The sequence below is a fragment of the Megalobrama amblycephala genome, linkage group LG5, assembly GCF_018812025.1.
Source record: "Megalobrama amblycephala isolate DHTTF-2021 linkage group LG5, ASM1881202v1, whole genome shotgun sequence".
Lineage (NCBI taxonomy): Eukaryota > Metazoa > Chordata > Actinopteri > Cypriniformes > Xenocyprididae > Megalobrama > Megalobrama amblycephala.
The window spans coordinates 16,594,921-16,618,065 of NC_063048.1; the positions used below are offsets into that span (position 1 = coordinate 16,594,921).

Below are 23,145 nucleotides of genomic sequence, written 5' to 3' on the forward strand. Positions count from 1 at the left end.
AAAAAAAACTTACAGAAAAAAAAAATAATTTAATTTAATTAAAATTACAGAACCATTCTGAAAGTGTCTTACACTTTTTGTAAAAGATGTCAAATTTAAAATTGTTTTTAATTTAACAATTTTGGCTGAAACTACCATGATATTTTTGTCTTTAATGGGAAATGGGAAATGTCTTTAATTTTCATAACATTTTCATTAAAAATTGGATGATTTTTTTGTGAGTCATTTAATAAATCTGACATGGTTTTATTTGGCAGAACAGGACAACAACACCATGACAATGAAATACCTAGAAGCCAAAGATGCATTTGTGTTTTATGTCAAAAATTAGGTTTTATTTAACAATACCAATGATTCAAAAAGACAGTCATTTGTAGATATAACAGGTCTACTTTAATATTACTTGTTGGAACCCAATGAAATTTGGCAAAATATTATATAGTCTTTCTATATTCTACAAAATCTCCTCCTTAGTATCTCTCACAGTTCCTCCAATTCACCTGAATTTTCTTCACAAAGGCTCTTCCATCGGTTTCTCAGTCTTTGTCAGCCAAATCATTTTGCTCAAAATACCTTTAACAGAGAGAATTCAGAAAACAGAGAGAGTCATTACACTTCATAAGAACACCTGCACATATTTCAGGAAACACTAAATCTGGCTATAACAGCACATGTCAGTTACCTGGCAACAATACAAATCATCAAGTTAAGAGCTGACAAACGATCATCATCTTTGCTCTCCTGGAAGAGAAAATTCAGTCTATTTTAGAGAATTTATTTTAGGCTGTCAACAAACAAGCCTTCACTTGTGCAACTGCAACAGGAGCAATGGAGAAAATAGTGATACCTCAGCTTTTAATTCAGAGCAAACCAAAAGGTGTTTACCAGATTGGCACGCACTGTGGAGCAGCGTCTTGCCAACTGTCTGATAAGGGAATGTGCTTCAGGAAGCAGCGGCTTCTCAAGGCACGCTAACAATGCATATAGCCATCTGCCCTGTGAAGATAAATGTTATAGTGTATGAAATGTACAAATAAATACAGTTTAATAATACCTTTACATAGTATTGTATATGCAATCTTTTAAAGTCACAATGAAATCAAAATTGACAATTCCTTTTTTATGGAATATTGCAGTATTTATTATAAATTATTTATTCGTGCACATCATTCTTTCTTTTTTTTAAATGATCTTTAATCAAAATAACTTCTCCCTCTTCCAATAACATCTCTTGTATTATCTGATGATGCGTTAACTGGTGCGAGGGCGGGACAACCTGTCACTCACATGAAATCGACCAATAGAAAACCACAACCATCCAAATCAATTTCTGATGGACAAAATCAAGCCCATTTTTCTTGTTCGAGAAGCAGTTTCACTCAGATATACGTCAAAATAGGGAAGAAAAGACTATAGCAACTTCTGTTTCATGGTAACCTTAAAGGTCCGCTAAAGTGTCTTGGAACTTGCAGCATTATTCAATGTGTTGACGTAATTTCAACTGAAACAGGAAGACAGGGCGATATATCAGCCCCGCCCCTTTTTTAAAACAGCCAATAGCGTTTAGTTTATATCACAGATCGGCCAGAGCCATAGAGCTCAGTAAAACCTCAGTTTCCTTCTAATTTCTAACTGTTTCTTCTCCTAATCTCCTATATATTAAAATACAGCATTCTGTGCAGAATTCAAATGTGTCCGATACGTTTTGTGGTCTGCGACGACTTGTGGATATGATCTGCTCTGTGCTATCGTGTCTCTGGACCGGAGCAGACTGTGTTTGCTGCGGTTCGCGTGACACTATAACGTGAAACCAGACTTCATTCGCCTCAATGGAAAGCATATTTTCACTGTCTGAATCATTCCCCATCCCTTATATAGTGCACTATGTGCCATTCACCATGTAGAAAATTGTAAATGTATGAACAAGAGACTGATTTCAGCCACATATTCAGCGTCTGTAGAGTGTAGGAGGGGCGGGACTTCAGATTCTAGAGAGATTTTGATTGGACAGAAGATTTATGAGAAGCTGAAGTCCGCGGTGATGTCATTAAAATCCGTGATCCATTTTTGCGGAAGTGAGAGACTGTAAGTTTTGAATGCTTATAAAAAATTTGCCTAAATGCGATTTTTTTTTCATTGTTTTGAAACACACCAGCTTATTCATATCCTTAAAGGTACAATATGTAATAATTTTGGCTGCTAGAGGTCGCTAGAAGCCTATTGAAAACAAAGGCGTCAAGTTTTAGAACGGAATCTTGGGAAATGTGGTCTCCACCTCAACGGACGGTGCAAAAGAATAGGGATAGGACTCGGGAAGAAATCATGTTCATGGAAGCGATTATTAACATTATTGTAGTATGAAGCAGAGCAGGACCGAGTGTTGTGGGAGCTGAACGAGGCCGCTGAAGCGGCTGCGCAACACACGCCTTATACCACAGTTGCCGGCGCCACTTCCGCTTTTCCGGTCATGAGTATGAGGTAACGCAGCTCCGTTTATCATATTAGATACATATTAAAGGGTTAGTTCACCCAAAAATGAAAATTATGTCATTAATGACTCACCCTCATGTCGTTCCAAACCCGTAAGACCTCCGTTCATCTTCGGAACACAGTTTAAGATATTTTAGATTTAGTCCGAGAGCTTTCTGTCCCTCCATTGAAAATGTATGTACGGTATACTGTCCATGTCCAGAAAGGTAATAAAAACATCATCAAAGTAGTCCATGTGACATCAGAGGGTCAGTTAGAATTTGTTGAAGCATCAAAAATACATTTTGGTCCAAAAATAACAAAAACTACAACTTTATTCAGCATTGTCTTCTCTTCCGGAATCCTTTCCACTGAATTGATTCCATTGAATTGATTCCACTGAATTGATTCCATTGAATCCTTTCATCTGTCGGCGGTGGTAATGCACTTTTACGTCGCCGTGGTTGTTTTTGGCGATTAGGACATCCACAACATTTTGAAGCATCGAAAATACATTTTGGTCCAAAAATAACAAAAACTACGACTTTATTCAGCATTGTATTCATTTTTGGGTGAACTAACCCTTTAAATATTGGATGGCTTGTGTTGATAAATGGCATGGAATTAATTTTAAAACGTATTGTATGATGGAGAAAATTATGTATTACTGTTAATACAAATAATTATGTCTATTAAAACGTGTAATATATTAAAGCGTCTTTGGTGTTTCCATGGTTTCTACAAAATAAAACCGGGAAACCGAGGCAGACGAAGGGTAACGCGGGTATGACGCAATTGACAGGCGGCGACTCACACGTCCCGGAGCCTCGGTTAAAATTGCAATTTTCTCACGATTTACAAGTAGTTAGAAACATTTGGGATATTGTAAGTACTCAAGTGAACAAAATATATAACACTGGCCTAGTGGTTTTTGGATATTTTACTGCAAAAATATTACATATTGCACCTTTAAGGCTAACATATTCATACTAAAAGCTAAAAAACTTTTGATTTCAGGGGGACTTTAAAAACAAAACAAAAAAATTAAACTCCTTAAACATCAAAAGATCAATATCAAAGTCAAGTCCTGATGCATATGGATACAACAAACTGGAGCAAGTGAACTTACCAACTGAGGTACAAAATCTCTCTCCTCAAACCAATTGATTAAATATTCAAGAACAGCAGAGATGGTCGACTGAGCAGAGAATGCAAAGAAACGACAATTGAATATTCGATTAATATGTGTTTTATATACGAATAATCATCACAGCTGCAATCAAATGACAGTTACCTGGTTTAGTTTGCTGACAATGCTCAGGAAAGGTGGGAAACCAGTCTGATAAAAAGAGATTCAAGGACATCAAATCATGACCGAATGCTCACGGTGTGATAATAAATCTTCTTGATGTAATCTATTCATGCAGAAAACAACTAGCACAATGTGTTGACGATCTGATAAAGGTGGAATTAGTACCTTGACATAATCAAGACCCGGGTTAATGTTGTCGTCTTCTTTCAGTTGAACGTCAAGACAAACATTCTCACCCAAGCAGAACCTCCTCCATCCATCCTCATCTTCAGTTTTGGGCTAAAAAATGCGGGAGAAGCATTTGCTTTTAAAACACCTTTTTCATGTTAAACTTCTGTCCAGATATTAATTGTCTTACCATGACAACATTATCATCCAAAAACTGAGCATTCCAATGCTGACGATGCTTGTTAACACTCTGAAACAAGACAGAGATATAGTGACGATACTAAACAGGCAAATGCTAGATACTTGATTTCGTAACTAGTGCAGTTAAAATTGAACACCTGTCTGATTTCTGAAAATTTGCTGACTTGTTGCTGCTGCCATTTCAAGCTAGGAGAGAAACCCTGAGGTGCAGCCAGACAACCTGTGATCTGTGAAACAAGATATGCAAAATTATAACACACATAACAGGATTTACAATTCACTAGTCACTCACTTGTCCCACTCACAGACACATTCACAGACTGCTTCTTCTTCAGCTTCTTTGGATCAATTTGTGCAACAACAACATCTGGGCACAGAGACGCTTCCCTCCTGTAAAAAAAATAACATACAAAACAGATTAAAGTCCAAAGTTTTGTAACGTTTTTCATTAAAAATGTTGTATTAAAACAAAATACAATGTCACAATGACAAGTGTGATCTCTATTTTATTCTATTCATTATTTTTTTCTTATATTATGTTCTCCTACGTAAAGTACTTAATATTTATGTGCGTCTGTAAAGCACTTTGTAAAACATGGTGCTTATATAAATAAAGTTCTACTTCGAAAAGATATATTGAAGAATGATGATGAAGAATGACTTACTGGACCTGTCTAAGATATTCTTGAGGGTTTCTGGGCGGTTCGTTTGAAATAAATTCATCCGTGTCGCAAGACTCCACGGGCAGAAGTCTGGGCATCAACTCCTCCACGTCTGACTTCATGACTTTGCGTTATTTTCTATGCGCGATCATCAAAATAAATCAACATTCATGAGTCGTCGCACGTTCTCTGTGTGCTTGTCAACCTCTCCATTTTGAAAACACTGGAATCGATGACGCCCAATGGACGCGACGGTTGCCGTGGTGAATCTAATTCGCTCGCTATGATACAGATAGAAAGATGTGTGGTGACATCTGTTGTTTGGGAGGAAAATGAAGGTATATATATATATATATATATATATATATATATATATATATATATATATATATATATATATATATATATATATATATATATATATATACACTATATATAGTATAGTGGTGGATCCAAAATGGTCAATATTCATATTCATGCATTTTATTCATATATTATGTTAATCATTTATGGCTTATGATTTATCAGTATTACTTTTGATTTCATATATTCATGTACTCCCAATCTATATATTAATCCTCATCATATTTTCAAGTATTTACTCTTTATTGTATCCTTTATGGTTATTCTGGTTATGTATGCTTGTTATATTCAATTGTTCTTCAAGTGTTCCAATGTGAAAGGTCATGTCGATACGTTTGTGGTTAGATATTGGACGCCTGCCAAGTTCTGCAGAAGCGATGGTGTTTTGTTTTCAGAATTAGTTGCTCATTTGAATTTGATGTACCTTTTATATCAAAATATGTCTGTTTCCATTTCTTCAGATACGTGATAGTGCAAGATCTGCAAAATTCCCTTAAGGGTGTCAAAACAACCCCTATACCTATCTATTTTCATCTATTTTTGACATTTGACCAGTCTATGATATAATGGATAAATCCATTTGACCTTTTCTTATTAGACCAAAACACAAGTGTGAGTGGGATGTAAGTTTTCCTATGCTTATGGTATAAAATGGACTGAGTCTTTGATAGTTTAGCTTTTCTTTTGCTTCTCACATCTCTTCTGCATCTTCATCTTCTGCTTCTTCTCTTCTATTTCTCATTTCATTCTGCAAATGTCTTAATTTTGTTCCTTCTTTCTCTATATTCTGGTCTTCATCTATTATACAATACTCTAGATTTTCTTATTAACTATTCATTTCTTAATTAATTTGTTTGTCTTTATCATTTTTAATTAAGAAATTTGTTTGTTGAGCTCTGACATAATCATTGCTGGACTGTCTGGATCTCATTTTCTCAAGTTTTTGCATCATATAGAATATGAAGAATTTTCAACGCCATGCATACGTTTTAAGTGGCAATATTTGCCCCCTGGAAGTGAATTTCAGGGGTATTTTGATAACTTCATATGACGGGATTTTTATTAAACCACATGAAAGCCCACAGTGTCATCCACGCTATATTATGTGAAATACATACATTGAATCAATTAAATTAAATTAAGCATTAAAATAATATCCACTAGACTGATAAATGAAATAAGGTTTCGTGCTGCTGTTAGAACTTCAGCCTCTGCAGACCTTTGCTCGGTCCATCACTCCTATCAGTAACCGTTCCTCTAACAACACCATAACAGCACTGGTGGGCTGACATGTTACCCAGATGCACTATGAATAAGTTATTATTGTGCTGGAAAGAGCACTCTGATCTATTATATTCAAAACTATAAAGAAAAGATTCTGACCTGTGTCTTTTAATCACTTTCTGGAATGGGTTGTTAAAGAAAAACATGCGTAGGCTAATCTTCATACTGAATATTTTTTTGTATTCATCATTTCTTTAATAATTCCAGACAAGTGCACTTTTAGTTATCTAAGTTAAATGATTGAACTGATCATTTAAAGGCCTGTTCACACCAACAACGATAACTATAACCATAACTACATTAGTGTCTATGCCAAAACATGTTATCTTTCTGTTTATTCTAAGCATCCACTGCAGTTTCTGATTGGCTGTCAACGTTTTTATCATTCATCAGCTGGAAAATACGTTGTAAAAGTTTTGTTAAAGTACTCTGTGTGAACAGCCATTTAATATCTCAAGTAAAATCCAAACAAAGTAAAAAATATTACTGCTTCATGTAGTCTAAGATTGTGAAACCTTATCAGTTTGAATGTGGCTTTTGTCCAATGCGAGTTTGTGATGTGGCGTGTGGTGATGTTAATGATTTACTAACAGTAACCTCTAATCCAATCTCAGCTTGTCAGAATGTGATCTCCATAGATTGGCTCACTCTCTGACAAGACAGAGGGAATGACATTTAGCTGGGATTTAGCTCGTCTATCCCTCTGACTATCGGATTTGGAAATGTACATGATCTACTAAGATGAAGGAAATTGCTGGATGAATCCAAACATGGCTGCTGTACATTCGTTCATTTTGTTTCATATTGTCTTTGGGTTTTTACACCACAGTTTGGGTTTGATTTCAGACTACAAATTATGTGGGGACCCCGAATGTGAAAGTAAGTTCATCATTTATACTCAAATACTGTAAAAGAAAGGATTAGACTGAAATTGTGATGTGTTTTTATCTGTTCATCTTATGGCTTTGTGCAAAATATTTGCTGATTCATGTACAAGTTATTGTCATTCTTTCTTATCTTTGAGTTTTTGTCCGTTTCTCATTACATCAGGCATGTTAAGTCGTGTGGAGGCACAGAGAGACCATAGTGCTGAAGACTGCCGCTTTCTAAACTTCAGAAAAGGGGAAATGATCACTGTTTACTACAAACTCACTGGAAAAAGAAATGATCTCTGGGCAGGAAGTGTGAGTCTACTCTTTTCTGGTTCTGTTCTTAATGAAATTGTTGATGAATTAAAAAATATGCATGCATGGATTTAATGTTTTTTAAGCTTTTTAAGTTTACTGATAAATAAAAACATTATATTTTCATTATATTCATAATATTTTACATCTTGCAGATAGAAAAGCTGTCCGGATTGTTCCCAAAAGATGCCATCAAAGTTGAACAATTGTTTATTGATGAGAAAAAGGAAATCCAGGTGCCAACCCAGGTAATGTACATTGAAAAAAAAAAAATAATAATAAAAAATAACGTTTTGTAAGATAACCTACAAAATATGCTTCATGTGATACATCTGTATTAACTGGTTTTAAGTTGAAAATATTATTTAATATAATCAAATCAACTTATACAATACATCAGTTACAGCAACAAAAACAATTTATGACATCATGAAATTCACCCTGCTTATTTATTTATTTATTTATTTATTACCATGTAAATTTTAATCAAAATGTCCTAACTCAGTCTTCTGGTGAAATGAAATGGAAATTAAATTAAATTAAATGGAGAAAAAAAGGGTTAGTTCACCCAAAAATTGACATTTTGTCATTTATTACTCACCCTCTTGTCTTTTCAAACCTGTAAGACCTTCGTTCTTCTTCGGAACACAAATTAAGATATTTTTGATGAAATCTGAGAAAACTACCACTTTGACGCTTCAAAAAGTTCATAAAGAGATAGTAAAACCAGTGGTGTAACTTTGTTTTAAAAAGTGGGTGGGACAGGAATGTGTATGTGCCATTAGTCCCGAGAGTATGTATATTAGTTAATAAATACGAGGATCCGCATGTGATATCACACTGTCCTGATGGACTAGTGGCAGCATTTTCGTTTAGCGTGCAAGAGGTTCTAGGTTCTAACCCAACCATGTATGATTTTTTTCTCATTAAAACCAAAGATGTTCATTAAGATTGTATATCAAGAGCAGGGATACGTTTATGTGTAGCTATTTTGTTTTGTGATTTCAACCTAACAAATAGAGAGTCTCTGCAACAGAGCGATAGATTGAAGCGCTCGTCCGTGTGAACACTGCTCAGTGTGCACGAGCGCCAAGAGAACACTGTTGCGCCTCTGATAGCAGCGACAACGGGCACTCAATAAGATTTCAAAAACAACACATTCTAGCACCAGATCGCCTATTATTAACTCAAATTGATAATCAACTAGAGGTGTTTCTTTTGTATTACATATCCGTGCCGCGAGAGGTTTCAAAAAGTGGTCGGGACAATATCGACCCTTTCAAAAAGTGGTAGGGACATGTCCCACCCGTCCCACCTGTCCCACCCGTCCCACCCGCAAATTACACCTATGAGTAAAACTAATCCATAGGAATTGAGCTGTTTAGTCCAAATTTTCTGAAGAGACTCAATCGCTATGATTTAATTTAGGCTTTTATTCACATATAAACACTGATCAGTGAACACAAACAGAAGCTCAACCAAACCTGAATGACACGTGAGAACAAACCTCTTGCGGAAGCTCAAACATGCTGCGTAACACGAGAATGAACCTCATTGGTTCTCACACACGTCAAGCAAACATACTTGAGCTTCAGTTTACCACAACTGATGTGTGAGTTGATGAATGTTTATATGTGAATAAAAGCCTAAATTCAGTCTGTTAATCATATCAAGCGATCGAGTCTCTTCAGAAAATTTGGACTAAACCACTCAATTCATTAATTAGTTGTACAATCTCATTTATGAACTTTTTGAAGCATCAAAGTGTCAGTTGCGTAGCTGTCAATGGAGGGACAGAAAGCTGTCAGATTTCATCAAAAATATCTTCATTTGTGTTCCGAAGATGAATGAAAGTCTTACGGGTTTGAAACGACATGAGTGTAATTAATGACAGAATTTTTATTTTTGGGTGAACCAACCCTTTAAGATTATTAAAATGTTCTTTAAACTTAGAAAATAATGTTTTTTTTAATGAACTGTTTTCTGAAAGTTTCTTTGGGGAACCAAAAATAATTCTTCTATGGAATCACTGCGAAAACCCCCTTTTTGGAACCTTTATTTTGAAGATTGTATTTTTTTTCTTTTTGATAATCCAGAGGAAAAGATCTGCCACTAACTCGTTACTTAACATCTTTGAAGCACGTATCAGGTTGAAATAGATATTTTTTCACTTTTTACAGTGTACAGAATCTGACTCAACTTAACTGGTGTATGTTGACGCCTAAGAAATCTGACAGAATGAATTCTTGTATGCTGATTTGGTTAGAAAAGAGTCTACCAAGAACATAAGTATTAATCATAAATTCTCTCCTCAGGAATATGACTTCATCTGCTTTGATGAAAATGGTTTAGTCATTGAGCACAGCACTGAATTTGATGATCTAGAAGATTTGACACAAGAAACTCAAGAAACCAATATCAATGAAGTCCATGATAAACCTACTGAAAGAGAAGAGGATGAACCCAGCAAGATTTCTGTTCAAGATGTTTCTGATCAAAACAGCCCCAAGACAACAGAAAAAGGTGGGTCTTCATGGATAGGCTCTGCTGTTAGTGGATGGTTTGGCAGGAATGAACAAAGCAATGATGAACCACAGGATGAAAGCAGTGAAGAATCCTTCAAAAGCAGAAAAATAGTAATGGATATTGAGGAGAACCATGTGGAGGAGAAGACTAACTCTGGAACGTTTGGTTGGATCAGGGGTGAACTGACCAATGCTTTTGGATTTGGAAATGAGGATCTAAAGACTCAGGACAATGTTGAGAACCCAACAATTGATAAAGACACTTCATCTCAGCAGTCTAGCTCCTGGATAAGTATGGGTGGAGATGTCTTGGACGTTAGTGAAGACAATACTCCAGCTGCAACTAAACCTGAAGCTGAGATGGCAGATGAAAACACAAACATGGAGGACCAAAGCATTCTTAACCCCAGCGAGAACATGGATGTGGATGACAAAATACAGGGAGATGAAAACAAACCAGATGACAATGTGGAGAATGAGGATGGTCCCATGGAGAACATGAGATCAGACAAAGAAAAAGTAGAGGAACAGACGGGGTGGTACGGCAACATGTACAACAGAATTACAAACCTTTACAAAGAAGAGCAAACTAAACAAGATGAGGATGATGAAGGCAAAGAAAGTTTGTCTGAGGAAGAAAGCCCTGGATTCGTTACAAATACTGAGAACATTGAAACCAAAGAGTCAGAAACACAGTCTATATTTTCAGTCAGTGGTCTGACATCAGTGCTTAAACTTCCATTTCAGGGAGACACGGTAGTAAAGAGAGATGAGGAAAAGACAGCAAAGGAAGAAGATCCAGGTAAGGAAGACTTTGAGGAACAAAATAATAACGAGGATCAAGAAGCAAGAATGTTGACTGATATTGATGAACAGGACTCAATCCCAATAGACAATGATGTACTTAGTGAAACTCAGTCGCTGTCTGATAAAACAAAAGATAGCATTGCGTTTGATAGCACTGAGGAATCTAGTATGACAGAAGACAGCACAGACAAGTCAGCAGATAATTCAAATGAAGAAGTTAAAAGTGCAAACAATGCTGATGTTTTAGAGGGAGAGGTGAAGCAAGATATGCGAGATGTGCAAAGTGATGAGGAAAAGTCAACAAAGGAGGTAGATTCAGGTAAGGAGGACTTTCTTGAGCAACAGAAGTTGAAAAAGGAAGAAATGTCTGATGGTGACGAGCAAGAATCAACCCCAACGGATGTTGATTTAATTAGTGAAACTCAGGCACTATCCGATGAAACAATGACTTTAAAAGACAGTGATGACATTATAAAAATAGATGTCTTTTCTCAAGAATCTAACACCCAAAATGATGATGATGATGATGATAAGTCTGCAAATAATACAGCTGATGACGTTATTCAGAGAAAAAACAACTTGACTGATTCATCTGATGATACTTCAGAGGACAGGCTGACACAAAGTCTGTCTGATCAAGACAATGTAGACACTATCAAACAGCAAGAAAGTGATTATGATAAAATTAGCACAGACGCCGTAACTGGTGCTGATACATCTGAACTGGCAGAGACAGATATTTATAATGAGTTACATGATCAAAAAACACAAGAATCAAATGTTTCGGAATTGTCCAGATTTGTTACAATTAGTCAAAGTGTAAATGCAGATGTGAATAAGGAACTGAATGTGGATGCATTATCAGAATATATTAATGAAAATAAATTAGCTGAAGATGACCAAGGTACTTCGAAAGAAGATGATGAGTTAATTATGGAAAGAAATAATGAGTTAGTGATGGACAGAAACAATGAGTTAGGTACGGACAAAAATGACAAGTTAGTTAAGGACAGAAATGATGAGTTAGTTATGGACAAAAATGACAAGTTAGATAAGGACAGAAATGATGAGTTAGTTATGGACAAAAACGACAAATTAGTTAAGGACAGAAATGATGACTTAGATAAGGACAGAAATGATGACTTAGATAAGGACAGAAATGATGAGTTAGTTATGGACAAAAATGACAAGTTAGATAAAGACAGAAATGATGAGTTAGTTATGGACAAAAACGACAAGTTAGATAAGGACAGAAATGATGAGTTAGTTATGGACAAAAACGACAAGTTAGTTAAGGACAGAAATGATGACTTAGATAAGGACAGAAATGATGAGTTAGTTATGGACAAAAATGACAAGTTAGATAAGGACAGAAATGATGACTTAGTTAAGGACAGAAATGATGGGTTAGATAAGGACAGAAATGATGACTTAGTTAAGGAGAGAAATGATGGGTTAGTTATGGACAGATATGAGGCACAATTAGATGAAGCATTATCCAAAGACATGTTTCATGAAGAGAAGTTATCAGATTCAGAAGCTCTTGAAATGAGCAGTGAACATAAATTGGACACAAAAATAAGCCCTCTTGATGAAGGAACTTCTCATATTCCCACTCTTGGAACAGATGAATTAGCTGTCATTAGTGAAGAAAATATACATTCAGACCTCGAGTCAAATTCAGCCCTAAACGCCACAGATGATGAGATGGATAATACCAGCATCTCGCATGATGTGTTACTGGAGATACAAACGGCAGGTACAAGTATTGTTAAAGATACTGATTCAGAAGGTAAAAATGCAGATGAGGTTGTAGTAAATGGAGAGAGAAAGGATTTAGGTCGAGTTTCTGAACCCACAGAGAATTATTTTGAAACTAAAGAGCTAAAGGGTGACACACAAATCACAAATGAGACTCCGATAGAGGAAACTCAGACAAAAAGCCCATCACTAAACACGTCTAATGGATCCCCTGATTCAGAAGATGATGTTCATGATCTCAGTTTACCAGAAAATGCAGACTATACCAGCTCAGAAGTAACAAAATTAACAGATGATTTCTTCTTGGAGAATGTCCCAGTTCAGGATGGCAATATTAATAATATGGTTGATCAAAATCAGAGTGTTGAACACAAAGAGGTGACTGACACTGCAAATAAGGAGGATCAAACCGATTTGGAAAGTGTCACGAAAAGGGAGGAAAGTGACACAGGTGCCACCTGGGATCAAAAGGAAGATAGTGACATGGCGGTGCAGTCAGAAGATAAAGAGAAACAGGGTGATGAAGAACAGCCTGGAAGCCCTGAAATTCAAGACAAAAAGACTTTCAACCATTCTACAGAAACTTCTAAAGAATATACAAACTTATATCCTCATCTGAGCGAACAGAATATTCAAGATCTTTTACATTTATTTGGAGACCACAAGTTATCTTGGCTGGATTCCAAAATAGGAAACACTGATGCGGGTCAAGATAATGAAGGTCTTGATGAACTCAGTGACTTTGAACAGCTGTTGGAATACCATATGAAGATGAACACAAAACTGGGACATATTCAACAAGATAACGGTTTTCCTGGCCAGAATAATATTAAAGAATATCCAGCACTACAAAAACTGTTTACCCTCTTATCTACTCTAAGAGAGAAATATTCACCAGTGATAACAGAAGTCAGTGTAGAAAGCCCAGGTACTGATGATTCGAACTGGTCATTTAAAAAAAAAAAAATACTCCTTAAGAGCATGGCAGATGATAGATTTCTTAATTTTGGTGAATATTGCATGGGATAAAAACTTTTGCATATGTGATTGATGGGAAATCTAGGTTTTGTGATTTTACTCTTTGAGTTACAGTAATGTAAAAGTTGCCATTTTCTATAATGTTCCCTCTCTTTCATCACAGGGATCAGCGAAGATGACTGTGTTCATGAAGCATGTCTAGATGTGAATAAGAATACACTAATCTCCTCAACAGAGCTAAAAAATAATCAAGTTACCGAAGACAGATCTGATATAAATGATACGAACAATCCTCAAATTGAGCCAGTCACTGAGGAGAAGCACCTTTCAGCGAATGGAGATAATGTGGAGGATGTTCAGATTGATGAGCAGGAAATAAGAAAGCATGAGGATTGGATATCTTCTGAAATCAAGAAAGCTACTTCCCAAATCCATAGTCTGATCTCTGAGGAGCAAGTTGAATCACAGAATGGTAATCACTTTTTTATAGGTCATCCTAAAATGAAAATTATGTCATAATTTACTTATCCTCCTGTTATTCAAATCAATTACGAATAAATTACATTTGAGGCATGACATTTCACATATTAAATAGTATACATGGTAAATGGTAAACACTTATGATAAATGGAAAAACCGTTTTGTTCTTTTTGACAGGAGAAGGGCAATTTTACCAAATGGCAGTTTTTGTTGAAGTCACACTTAATGAAATTGCATCTATAGTGGACAAGGTAGGCCTTCATGTGAAATACTGTATGTGTATAAACATATCCTGCTTCTTTAAGACAACTGGCACATTCAACAAATATGGCATTTTGATGGGGTTTTTTTTACATATTAAAGTCATAAATCCTCTTATTTTGTTGTGAGACAAAGTTAACCTAATGTGAAAGATATAGCTAGTGTTTAAAAAGATAAATCACCTTAAATGTATGTATCTGTGGACACATGAATTATTAAATTGATATTCAATTAATTCTAGTAATATTATTATTCCTTATTCACTTTTTAATTATGATCTTATGTTAAAAAATCACCTAAATCAGTGTTTTTAACAAGCCTATGTACTGTACAGTAAATGTACAGTAACCAAATTAAAAGTTCATATATTTATCTCCTGATTATCTCATATAATATATAATTTGTTCAAAATATGTTTTTAAAACGTTTCATGCCATATTTTGTACCTCTTGGAAACTGCCTACGACTACAGTCTATTTTCTGTCTTGACATGTCGCCAAACAGTGTCATATTTTGCACTCAAGCCAAGTTAAGATATTTAATGTCTCTCTTACTAAATAACCCATAAAATATGTTAAATGGGTATTACAAACATAGAAATTTAATGCAGACACAAAGGTAGTAATTTTGAGATGAGGCGAATCCAGAAAAGACTTGAGCTGCTCAACCGGTCTGTGGTTCAGTGACGTTGTATAAAGAGCGGGATATATTTAACTGACACACCTACTAATGAAATATACTTACCCACATTTGAAACGTTTCATAACCAGCCCATGACAAACACATTTTTCGTGAATGTTTATTGACTAATTCCTCAGTGTCGGACTGTCACTTTAAAACTCGAACGTAACGTTGTGGCATTCAGCAATTGGTGACGTGTGGGAGAAACCATGACCCTTATAGGGGTGTTGATTTGTTTTTGTGGTATTTACAGTTTTTCACATAAAAGCAAAATACTGCTTATATGAACAAAATACGATTTTTTTGCCTTTCAAAGAACAGTACAACATATCACTGGTGTCCTGTTTAAATTGTAGTAAGTGACACAAGATCTCATGCGTTCAGAATCCCCCTAAACAGGAAGAGTGCGCTCTTCCTCTATGCGCAGTTTTGCGCACTAGCAGTCAGAGTAGAGCAGCATCCGGCACCATGGCATAACAACAGATACATTAACAGATTACAGAATATAGAATAACTCAGTTTGAATATAATCATGGCAGAAGAGTTTAAGGCCGAGTCGGTCGTCACGGAAGCGACTGACATGAAAGGAGCAGCGAAGATTTACTACACACTCGCGGTGGAGAAAATCAAAGATGTATGTGTCAGTGTGTGAATGATGAAACAGCGTTAGTGTGTGTGTGGGGGGCAGCTGTCAGCAGGTGTCATATATATTTCTTTTAATTCAACTATCATAGTACACATCATTTATTAGATGTTTACTGGCTTTTAGATGTGTAAACTGCTTTATATTAAGGCATATAGCTGGTTAGCATTGATGCATCTGGTTCGTTGCTCATTTCAGTTTATATTATCGATATTATTTATTTAAAGATCGACAACAGCTGACTTTATTTACTAGTTTATAACGGTTTAAATGGTGTACTGTATATTGTTCTTTTTCATCTTACAGTGGCATTGGTTTTGTTTAGTTACTGTTGGTTAATGACAAATAAGGATGTCTGAGATAATAAAAATGATAAATATTTTAAAAACTTAGTGTTAGAGTCGTTTATACGATTTGTATTTCATTTTATTTTAATTTAATAATTTTAATTTAATGTAAGGTGGTGTAACCGTAAAGTTAAAAAAAATATATTAAAAGTTTCTTTGCAAATAGGCCAATATGTGTGATATAAATTATTATTTGTTAATAAATGTTTATGAGAAACTACTAAAAATTTGTCCATCTCATCATGAGAAAGTTGTTTTAGGCTTGTATCCTGTTTAAAAGCTTGTGTTCACTTTGTGTGTGTGTATGACTGAGAGAGGGTTAAGAGACTGATAGTGTTAAAGCTTGTACAATTTTATATTTTATACTTTCCTTTTTCTTGAGAATCAATATAACTGTTTAACTTCTGTTCTAGGTTGTGTCTTCACTTCCTGATGATATCCGGCCTGGTCCTGACTTATATGGACTTCCATGGGAAGCTGTGGTTTTCACTGGATTTTTAGGTTTATTCACACTGCTTCTGTTCAGCTGCAGGTTCATTCATTCTGTAAGTCAGGCATTTCTGCTCAAGAATCACAATAAAATGTGCACACTTTATGAATGTCATCATTTCACTAGTTATTTTCTGTTTTGTTTTTCAGGTCAAAAGTCGGCTATATGCAAGTGAGTGTTTTCCCATCTCTGCTTTAAACCTAAACCTATCCTTATTATCTGTTTTAACTGATTTTACTGATTTTACTGTCAGCTCTCAATTGATCCTGGCTGTTGGCTTTTTTTACAGGTAAAGAGAAGCAAATGGCACATAAAGTGGCTGAACTGCTTGATGAAAAGTGCAAGGTGCTGGAGACATTCAGTGAAGTAAAACAGAGGGTGAGAAATGCCATGTTATACACTTAATACACATAGATGCTTTCATAAATGTACTGTCCTGAAGTAGTCTCTCTAAACCATCAGACCCCCTAGCATTCCCTTGTGACCCCAGTTTGAAAACTGGGGTCACAAGGGAATGCTAGGGGGTCTGTGGAAACCTTTAGAGAAAAAGTGTAAACATTAAAAATTAAAAGGATAAATAAAAAAAGTGAATCAATAAATAGATTCAAGTAAATAAGTAAATTAGTTTAACAGTACAGTACTATAATGAGTAGAAAAAAAAGTAATAATTTGACTTAATAGTGAATAATATTTTAAACATATTTATAATAATTTTTACAATATACATTGGGTCTTTGTACAAGAAACTATATAGATGCCTTGCATGAGGATGGTCATATTTGGGGGTCCATATCATCTAAAAGACTGAAAACTCCTTTTCTAAACAATGCTGTCTATCTGTCTCAACAGTTTGACAAACTAGAGTCCGCACTGCAGAACAATGGCGTGTCTGCACAAGCTTCAGAAAAAGACAGTTTAGAGGTAAAGGTTTTTTTTTTTGTTTTTTTTTCAAATGTTGGTTTCTCAACAATATGTCTTTTAGGAATTGTTACTAACTTTTGGACATTTTCATTGTACTCATTGTAACTAATTATTAAGTCTGTGATCTTTTTTTTTTTTTTTTTTTAAATAAGCATAGTTGCAACTCATCTGTCTTTAAAAAAAACAAGCAGTTTAAAGGTTAAAACATGCTGTTTAAAGTGCCCCTATTATGCTATTTTAAAGGTACCTGTTTTTGTTTTGGAGGTCTCCTACAATAGGTTTACATGCATCCAAGGTCAAAAAACATATTTTCTCGTAATATACACTACCGGTCAAAAGTTTGGGAACATTACTATTTTTATTGTTTTTGAATGAAGTCTCTTAAGCTCATTAAGGCTGCATTTATTTCATAATAAATACAGAAAAAACAGTAATATTGTGAAATATTATTACAATTTAAAATTATGGTTTTCTATTTTAATATACTTTAAAATATAATTTATTCCTTTGCTGCAAAGCTGAATTTTCAGCATCATTACTCCAGTCTTCAGTGTCACATGATCCTTCAGAAATCATTATGATATGCTGATTTGATACTCCGTTATTATCAATGTTGAAAACAGTTGTGCTGCTTAATATTTTTTGGAACCTGTGATACTTTTTCAGGACTCATTGATGAATAAAAGGTTAAAAAGAACAGGATTTATTCAAAATATAAATCTTTTCTAACAATATAAATCTTTACTATCACTTTTTATCAATTTAACACATCTGTGCTGAATAAAAGTATTAATTTCTTTCAAAAAAAAAAAATTACTGACCCCAAACTTTTGAATGGTAGTGTATATTGTTACAAAAGATTTCTATTTTAAATAAGTGCTGATATTTTTTAACTTTTTATTCATCAATGAATCCTGAAAAAGTATCACAGGTTATAAAATAATATTAAGCAGCACAACTTTTTCCAACATTGATAATAAATGAGTATCAAATCATCATATTAGAATGATTTCTGAAGGATCATGTGACACTGAAGACTGTAGTAATGATGCTGACAATTCAGCTTTGCATCACAGAAATAAATTATATTTTAAAGTATATTAAAATAGAAAACCATAATTTTAAATTGTAATATTTGACAATGTTATTTTTTTTTCTGTATTTATTATGAAATAAATGCAGCCTTAATAAGCATAAGAGACGTTCTTCAAAAACATTAAAAATAGTAATGTTTCCAAACTTTTGACCGGTAGTGTACGTTACCTCTCTTATCATCACAGTGTCTGAAATGGCTTGATCAAGGATTCAGACTCTCTAAACCCCTCCTCTCTGAGAGCCTACTCTGCTCTGATTGGTCAGATGGCCCAGTCTGTTGTGATTGGTCTACTGCAGTACGTGTTGAAAACTGAATTACTGAATTATTTCCTCAACACTATATAGTGATACAAACAGTAACATTGGTTTTACCGTATCAATTTGAGTCCAAATCCTCACCCATTGGAAGTTTGTGCAAAGTGGACACACAGCGTCTTCTTGTCGTGTTGACAACACAGACCAAACTCTTCCAGGCCTCAGCTACAACTATAGTGTTTGAGGGCGGGTCAAAGTAGACATTGTTCATGAGCAGCCAATGAAGACCATAGGCGGACATTATGCAGGAAATGAGACTGGAATGGCTGACAACTCATTTCAGCAGTTCAGAATTGATTCTTTCTTTTAGGAGACAATAACTTTATTTGTTGTGCACTTTGATCTTTAAAACTTTGCAGACCTTTATACGTACAAATGACTATATTGCACACTGCATGAAAGGTAATTTTTGAAAAAGCATAATTGGGGCACTTTAAAAAAAAACGTGTCTCCTTGACCACTTTACTTGTTACCCTTGTCCAATTATATTCCCCATAGGTGGCATCACAGAAACTTGAACAATCAAATGCTCAGATGAAAAAGGAAATTAAGAGGCTACAAGAAGAGCTGTCCCAACAAAACAAAGCAAGAAAACAACAAGAGGATCAGGTAATGTTGTCATAGACATAGTCCCACCCACACATAAACTCACTTTGCATATCCATACTACAATAGTCACCCTGATTTTCATGCTTGATGCACGTTATGTTGCTTAAATCATTGTCTTAACGGCTTTTATATCTGCTTTACAGCTTGCTGAACTCGAACAGATTTTAAGTAATTTAGAAGAGGAGGCTAAAGAACGAAAGTCACAGTTAGAACAGGTATTGACTATGTATATGATGCATATTTCAGTCATATGCCTCAATAATTGTCATTTGTTATTCTATACTGTAAAATGTATTTTCATGTGCAGGACAACACAACACTGAAGATCCATGAGATCAACACAGAGAGACTACAGAAAAACCTGCAGGCGGCCAAAGAAGAACATGCAATGCTGCTCGAGAGTAAAGCACAGGTGAGATCTGTGTGTTTAGTTTGGAGAGGAAAATTTATATATATTCCAAGCTTTACCATCACTCCATAACTGGAATAAAATCACTGTAATGCAAGACGTTTTACTTATCATGAGTGCATATATACCCATCACCACTACAGCTGGTGCAAGAAGCAGAGGGCTGGGGTGAACGTCTCGGTGAGCTGGAGGAGGAGATGAAAATGTGTGAAAGATCTCATTCTGGCATGCTGGAGGACTGCACTAATAAAGATGAACGCATCAAGGTAAAAACACATTGACACCAGACAAAGAAATTGTTATACTCATCAAGGCTGCATTTATTTATTATAAAAAAAACAGTAAAAACCTTACTATTGTGAAATATTACACTGCCCTCCAAAAGTTTGGAAACGCCCTAGAAAAGTGGAAGTTTTGGACAATATTGTCATGAATCCTTTTTAATTTGTGATAATTTTGCACTGATAAGGGACAACACAAACTACGAAAACATATTTTGTTGCATATACATAGAAAAAACTTAAATTTTCGATTCCTCAAAATATCCACCATTAGCAGCTATCTGACCTAAACTGGGTTCTGATTGGTTCATTGTATTCTAAACTTAATTGGCAATCAATTGTTGAAGCTATTAAGTTTTGCTGACCCAAAAATCTTTTACAAACCTGGGCCAAGTTTAAACCAGTAACCAGGCATCACAGCTGGCAAAGGAGCATGTCTGACTTTGACATGTATATATTGCCATTATTATGTAATCAAAATGAATATTATTATTGCTGGTCTTCAATGATAATGTCAAGATACTTTAATGTATTTGCACCAAAAAATAAGGATTTATGCTGATATTGTCCAAAACCACACTTTGCCAAGGGTGTTTCCAAACTTTTGGAGGGCAGCGTATAACAATTTTAAAGCTGCAGGCTGTAGTTTTTGGTGCTCTAGCGGTTAATAAACAAAACTGGATGCATTTTGTGGAAGAACATTGTAGTCAGAGCTACTGTACTTCTCAGTTTTTATGTCTATGATGAGTCACGCAGGTACTGTGCCTCTCTGCAGTGATACGACCCAAACCAGTCTAAAATAGTCAGAATATAAGCACTTATTATAGGCGTGCCATAGTGATTCAGGATAGGACAAAAACACGGTTTGGAAAATGGATTCATAATGTACTTAGTCATTATATAATTTTTGTAAATCTTGAACACAAAAAAGTTACAGATAGCAGCTTCAAAGAACTGTTTTCTATTGTAATTTGTTTTTTAAATATAATTTATTTCTGTGATGACAAAGCTGAATTTTCATCATCATTACTCCAGTCTTCAGTGTCACATGATCCTTCAGAAATCATTCTAATATGCTGATTTGGTGCTCAAGGAACATTTATTATTATCATCAATGTTGAAAACAGAACAGCGTTTATTTGAAATATTTTTATAACAATGTGAAAGTCTTTACTATCACTTTTGCTGAATAAAATGATGAATTTCTTTAAAAGAAAAATGGTAACAGTAATGTTTGTGATATAATGAAATTATATAAAAATTAGATGTACACAAAATTGCAGAAAATAAAAAAAATATATTATAGAGCTGCATGATTAATCGTTAAAAGATCACAATCTCGATTTAAACACACAATCGTATTCCTAAATGGCAACAATTCGCTGTCTATTAACCCTTGACAAGTACGATCACAGCGAAACATTTAAAGGGTTAGTTCACCCAAAAATGAAAATTATGTCATTAATGACTCACCCTCATGTCGTTCCAAACCCGTAAGACCTCCGTTCATCTTTGGAACATAGTTTAAGATATTTTAGATTTAGTCCGAGAGCTTTCTGTCCCTCCATTGAAAATGTATGTACGGTAGACTGTCCATGTCCAGAAAGGTAATAAAAACATCATCAAAGTGGTCCATGTGACATCAGTGGGTTAGTTAGAAGTTTTTGAAGCATCGAAAATTTGGTTCATTTTGGTCTAAAAATAACAAAAACTACGACTTTATTCAGCATTGTCTTCTCTTCCGGGTCTGTTGTATATCCTCCGCAGTGACGCTGCTTCTTCTTCTTCTTTCTTGTTTTACGGCGGTTGGCATCCAGCTTATTGGTGCATTACCGCCCCCGTCTGCTCCGGACAGTGACGCTGCTGACGTAAGATGCCACACTTACGCACCATTTTAAAAAATATAGCAATACCAAAATACAAACAATGTAGAATAGCTTGAATACAGCGTGCGTCTCCCTCAGACTGTAAACGAAGCTCGGGCACACTAGATAACACGTCAGCAGACGTCAGCAGCGTCACTGTCACAGAAAGCTCTCGGACTAAATCTAAAATATTTTAAACTGTGTTCCGAAGATGAACGGAGGTCTTACGGGTTTGGAACGACATGAGGGTGAGTGATTAATGACTGAATTTTCATTTTTGGGTGAACTAACCCTTTAAATCGTGTTGGCGCTGCCACTGATCCAGAGAGAGCAGTTGTTATGTATAGGTATGAAACACCTTCACAAACAGTCTTTTCAACCACACAGTATCATCATTTCTGTGTTACAATTATTCAAATCATCACTGGGATACTGGGATAAAAGTTTATAGTTTGAATATAATCAATCAAAACAGAGTAAAATCACCTTTTGAAAGTAACTTGACGCTTCAAATAAAGATTGTATCAATTATATTATTACACCAGTGGGTGATCCGTATTTTAAACAACAACAACAAAAATCTTGAATCTCAAATTATCTAGAATCGTGCAGCTCTAATATATTATTTACAATATGTAATCAAACTTTTCTCACATCCATAAACAAAATGATATATCAGTCTGTCCACACAGTCTTGTGCCCAAAACTGCATTGTTAGTAAAACTGCATTTCTAAAAATCTGTTTTTCTTTGTTTTTTCTTATCAGTCACTGACAGAGTGCCTTTTGAAGATGCGAGATTGGGATTCTGAGGACGAGAGCAGCGTTGATGGCAGCACTAATACTGAGAACGGTGACAGTTCAGGTTAAACTCTTGTGGTTCACTTGGGAATATTGTTAGTCTGTTTTTAAGTCAGGTCTTGAAGTATCGTCTCATGAATTGTGTTATGTTTGCAGAGTTCCATAAGAAGCAAAAAGTACAGAAACTCATTGAAGCAGCCAAGGTATTCCTTCTCACATCCTGGTTATCTAAAAA

General features: G+C 35.1%; 2 protein-coding genes across 6 annotated transcripts in view; one reads left to right on the forward strand and one right to left on the reverse strand.

Annotated features, from left to right (window-relative positions):
- Positions 1–313: 313 nt before the first annotated feature.
- gemin2 (gem (nuclear organelle) associated protein 2) lies at positions 314–15,299 on the reverse strand. 2 transcript variants are annotated; one of them, XM_048190853.1, is made up of 10 exons: positions 15,200–15,299; positions 4,456–4,540; positions 4,288–4,377; positions 4,140–4,199; positions 3,947–4,060; positions 3,764–3,808; positions 3,599–3,667; positions 886–996; positions 683–741; positions 314–573 (listed from the first exon to the last, which is right to left on the reverse strand). In XM_048190853.1, the coding sequence occupies exons 1-10, from the start codon at positions 15,217–15,219 to the stop codon at positions 537–539; spliced, it is 690 nt and encodes a 229-aa protein (XP_048046810.1). In that variant the 5' UTR covers positions 15,220–15,299; the 3' UTR covers positions 314–536. The 2 variants fall into 2 exon arrangements, with proteins under 2 accessions (XP_048046810.1, XP_048046809.1); XM_048190852.1 differs by lacking the exon at positions 15,200–15,299 and adding an exon at positions 4,816–5,082.
- Positions 7,043–23,145, forward strand: part of ctage5 (CTAGE family, member 5) — a 28,321-nt gene continuing 12,218 nt past the window's right edge. The window contains exons 1-16 of one of the 4 annotated variants that reach the window (XM_048190850.1): positions 7,043–7,338; positions 7,510–7,643; positions 7,799–7,891; positions 9,959–13,664; positions 13,878–14,186; positions 14,372–14,445; positions 16,540–16,671; positions 16,766–16,787; positions 16,906–16,994; positions 17,466–17,537; positions 19,446–19,556; positions 19,700–19,771; positions 19,864–19,968; positions 20,109–20,231; positions 22,878–22,974; positions 23,067–23,113. In XM_048190850.1, the coding sequence (XP_048046807.1) occupies positions 7,218–7,338; positions 7,510–7,643; positions 7,799–7,891; positions 9,959–13,664; positions 13,878–14,186; positions 14,372–14,445; positions 16,540–16,671; positions 16,766–16,787; positions 16,906–16,994; positions 17,466–17,537; positions 19,446–19,556; positions 19,700–19,771; positions 19,864–19,968; positions 20,109–20,231; positions 22,878–22,974; positions 23,067–23,113 (5,307 nt within the window). In that variant the 5' untranslated portion in view covers positions 7,043–7,217. The remainder of the gene's footprint in view (positions 7,339–7,509; positions 7,644–7,798; positions 7,892–9,958; positions 13,665–13,877; positions 14,187–14,371; positions 14,446–16,539; positions 16,672–16,765; positions 16,788–16,905; positions 16,995–17,465; positions 17,538–19,445; positions 19,557–19,699; positions 19,772–19,863; positions 19,969–20,108; positions 20,232–22,877; positions 22,975–23,066; positions 23,114–23,145) is intronic. The other 3 variants (XM_048190849.1, XM_048190848.1, XM_048190851.1) reach the window with 3 other exon arrangements.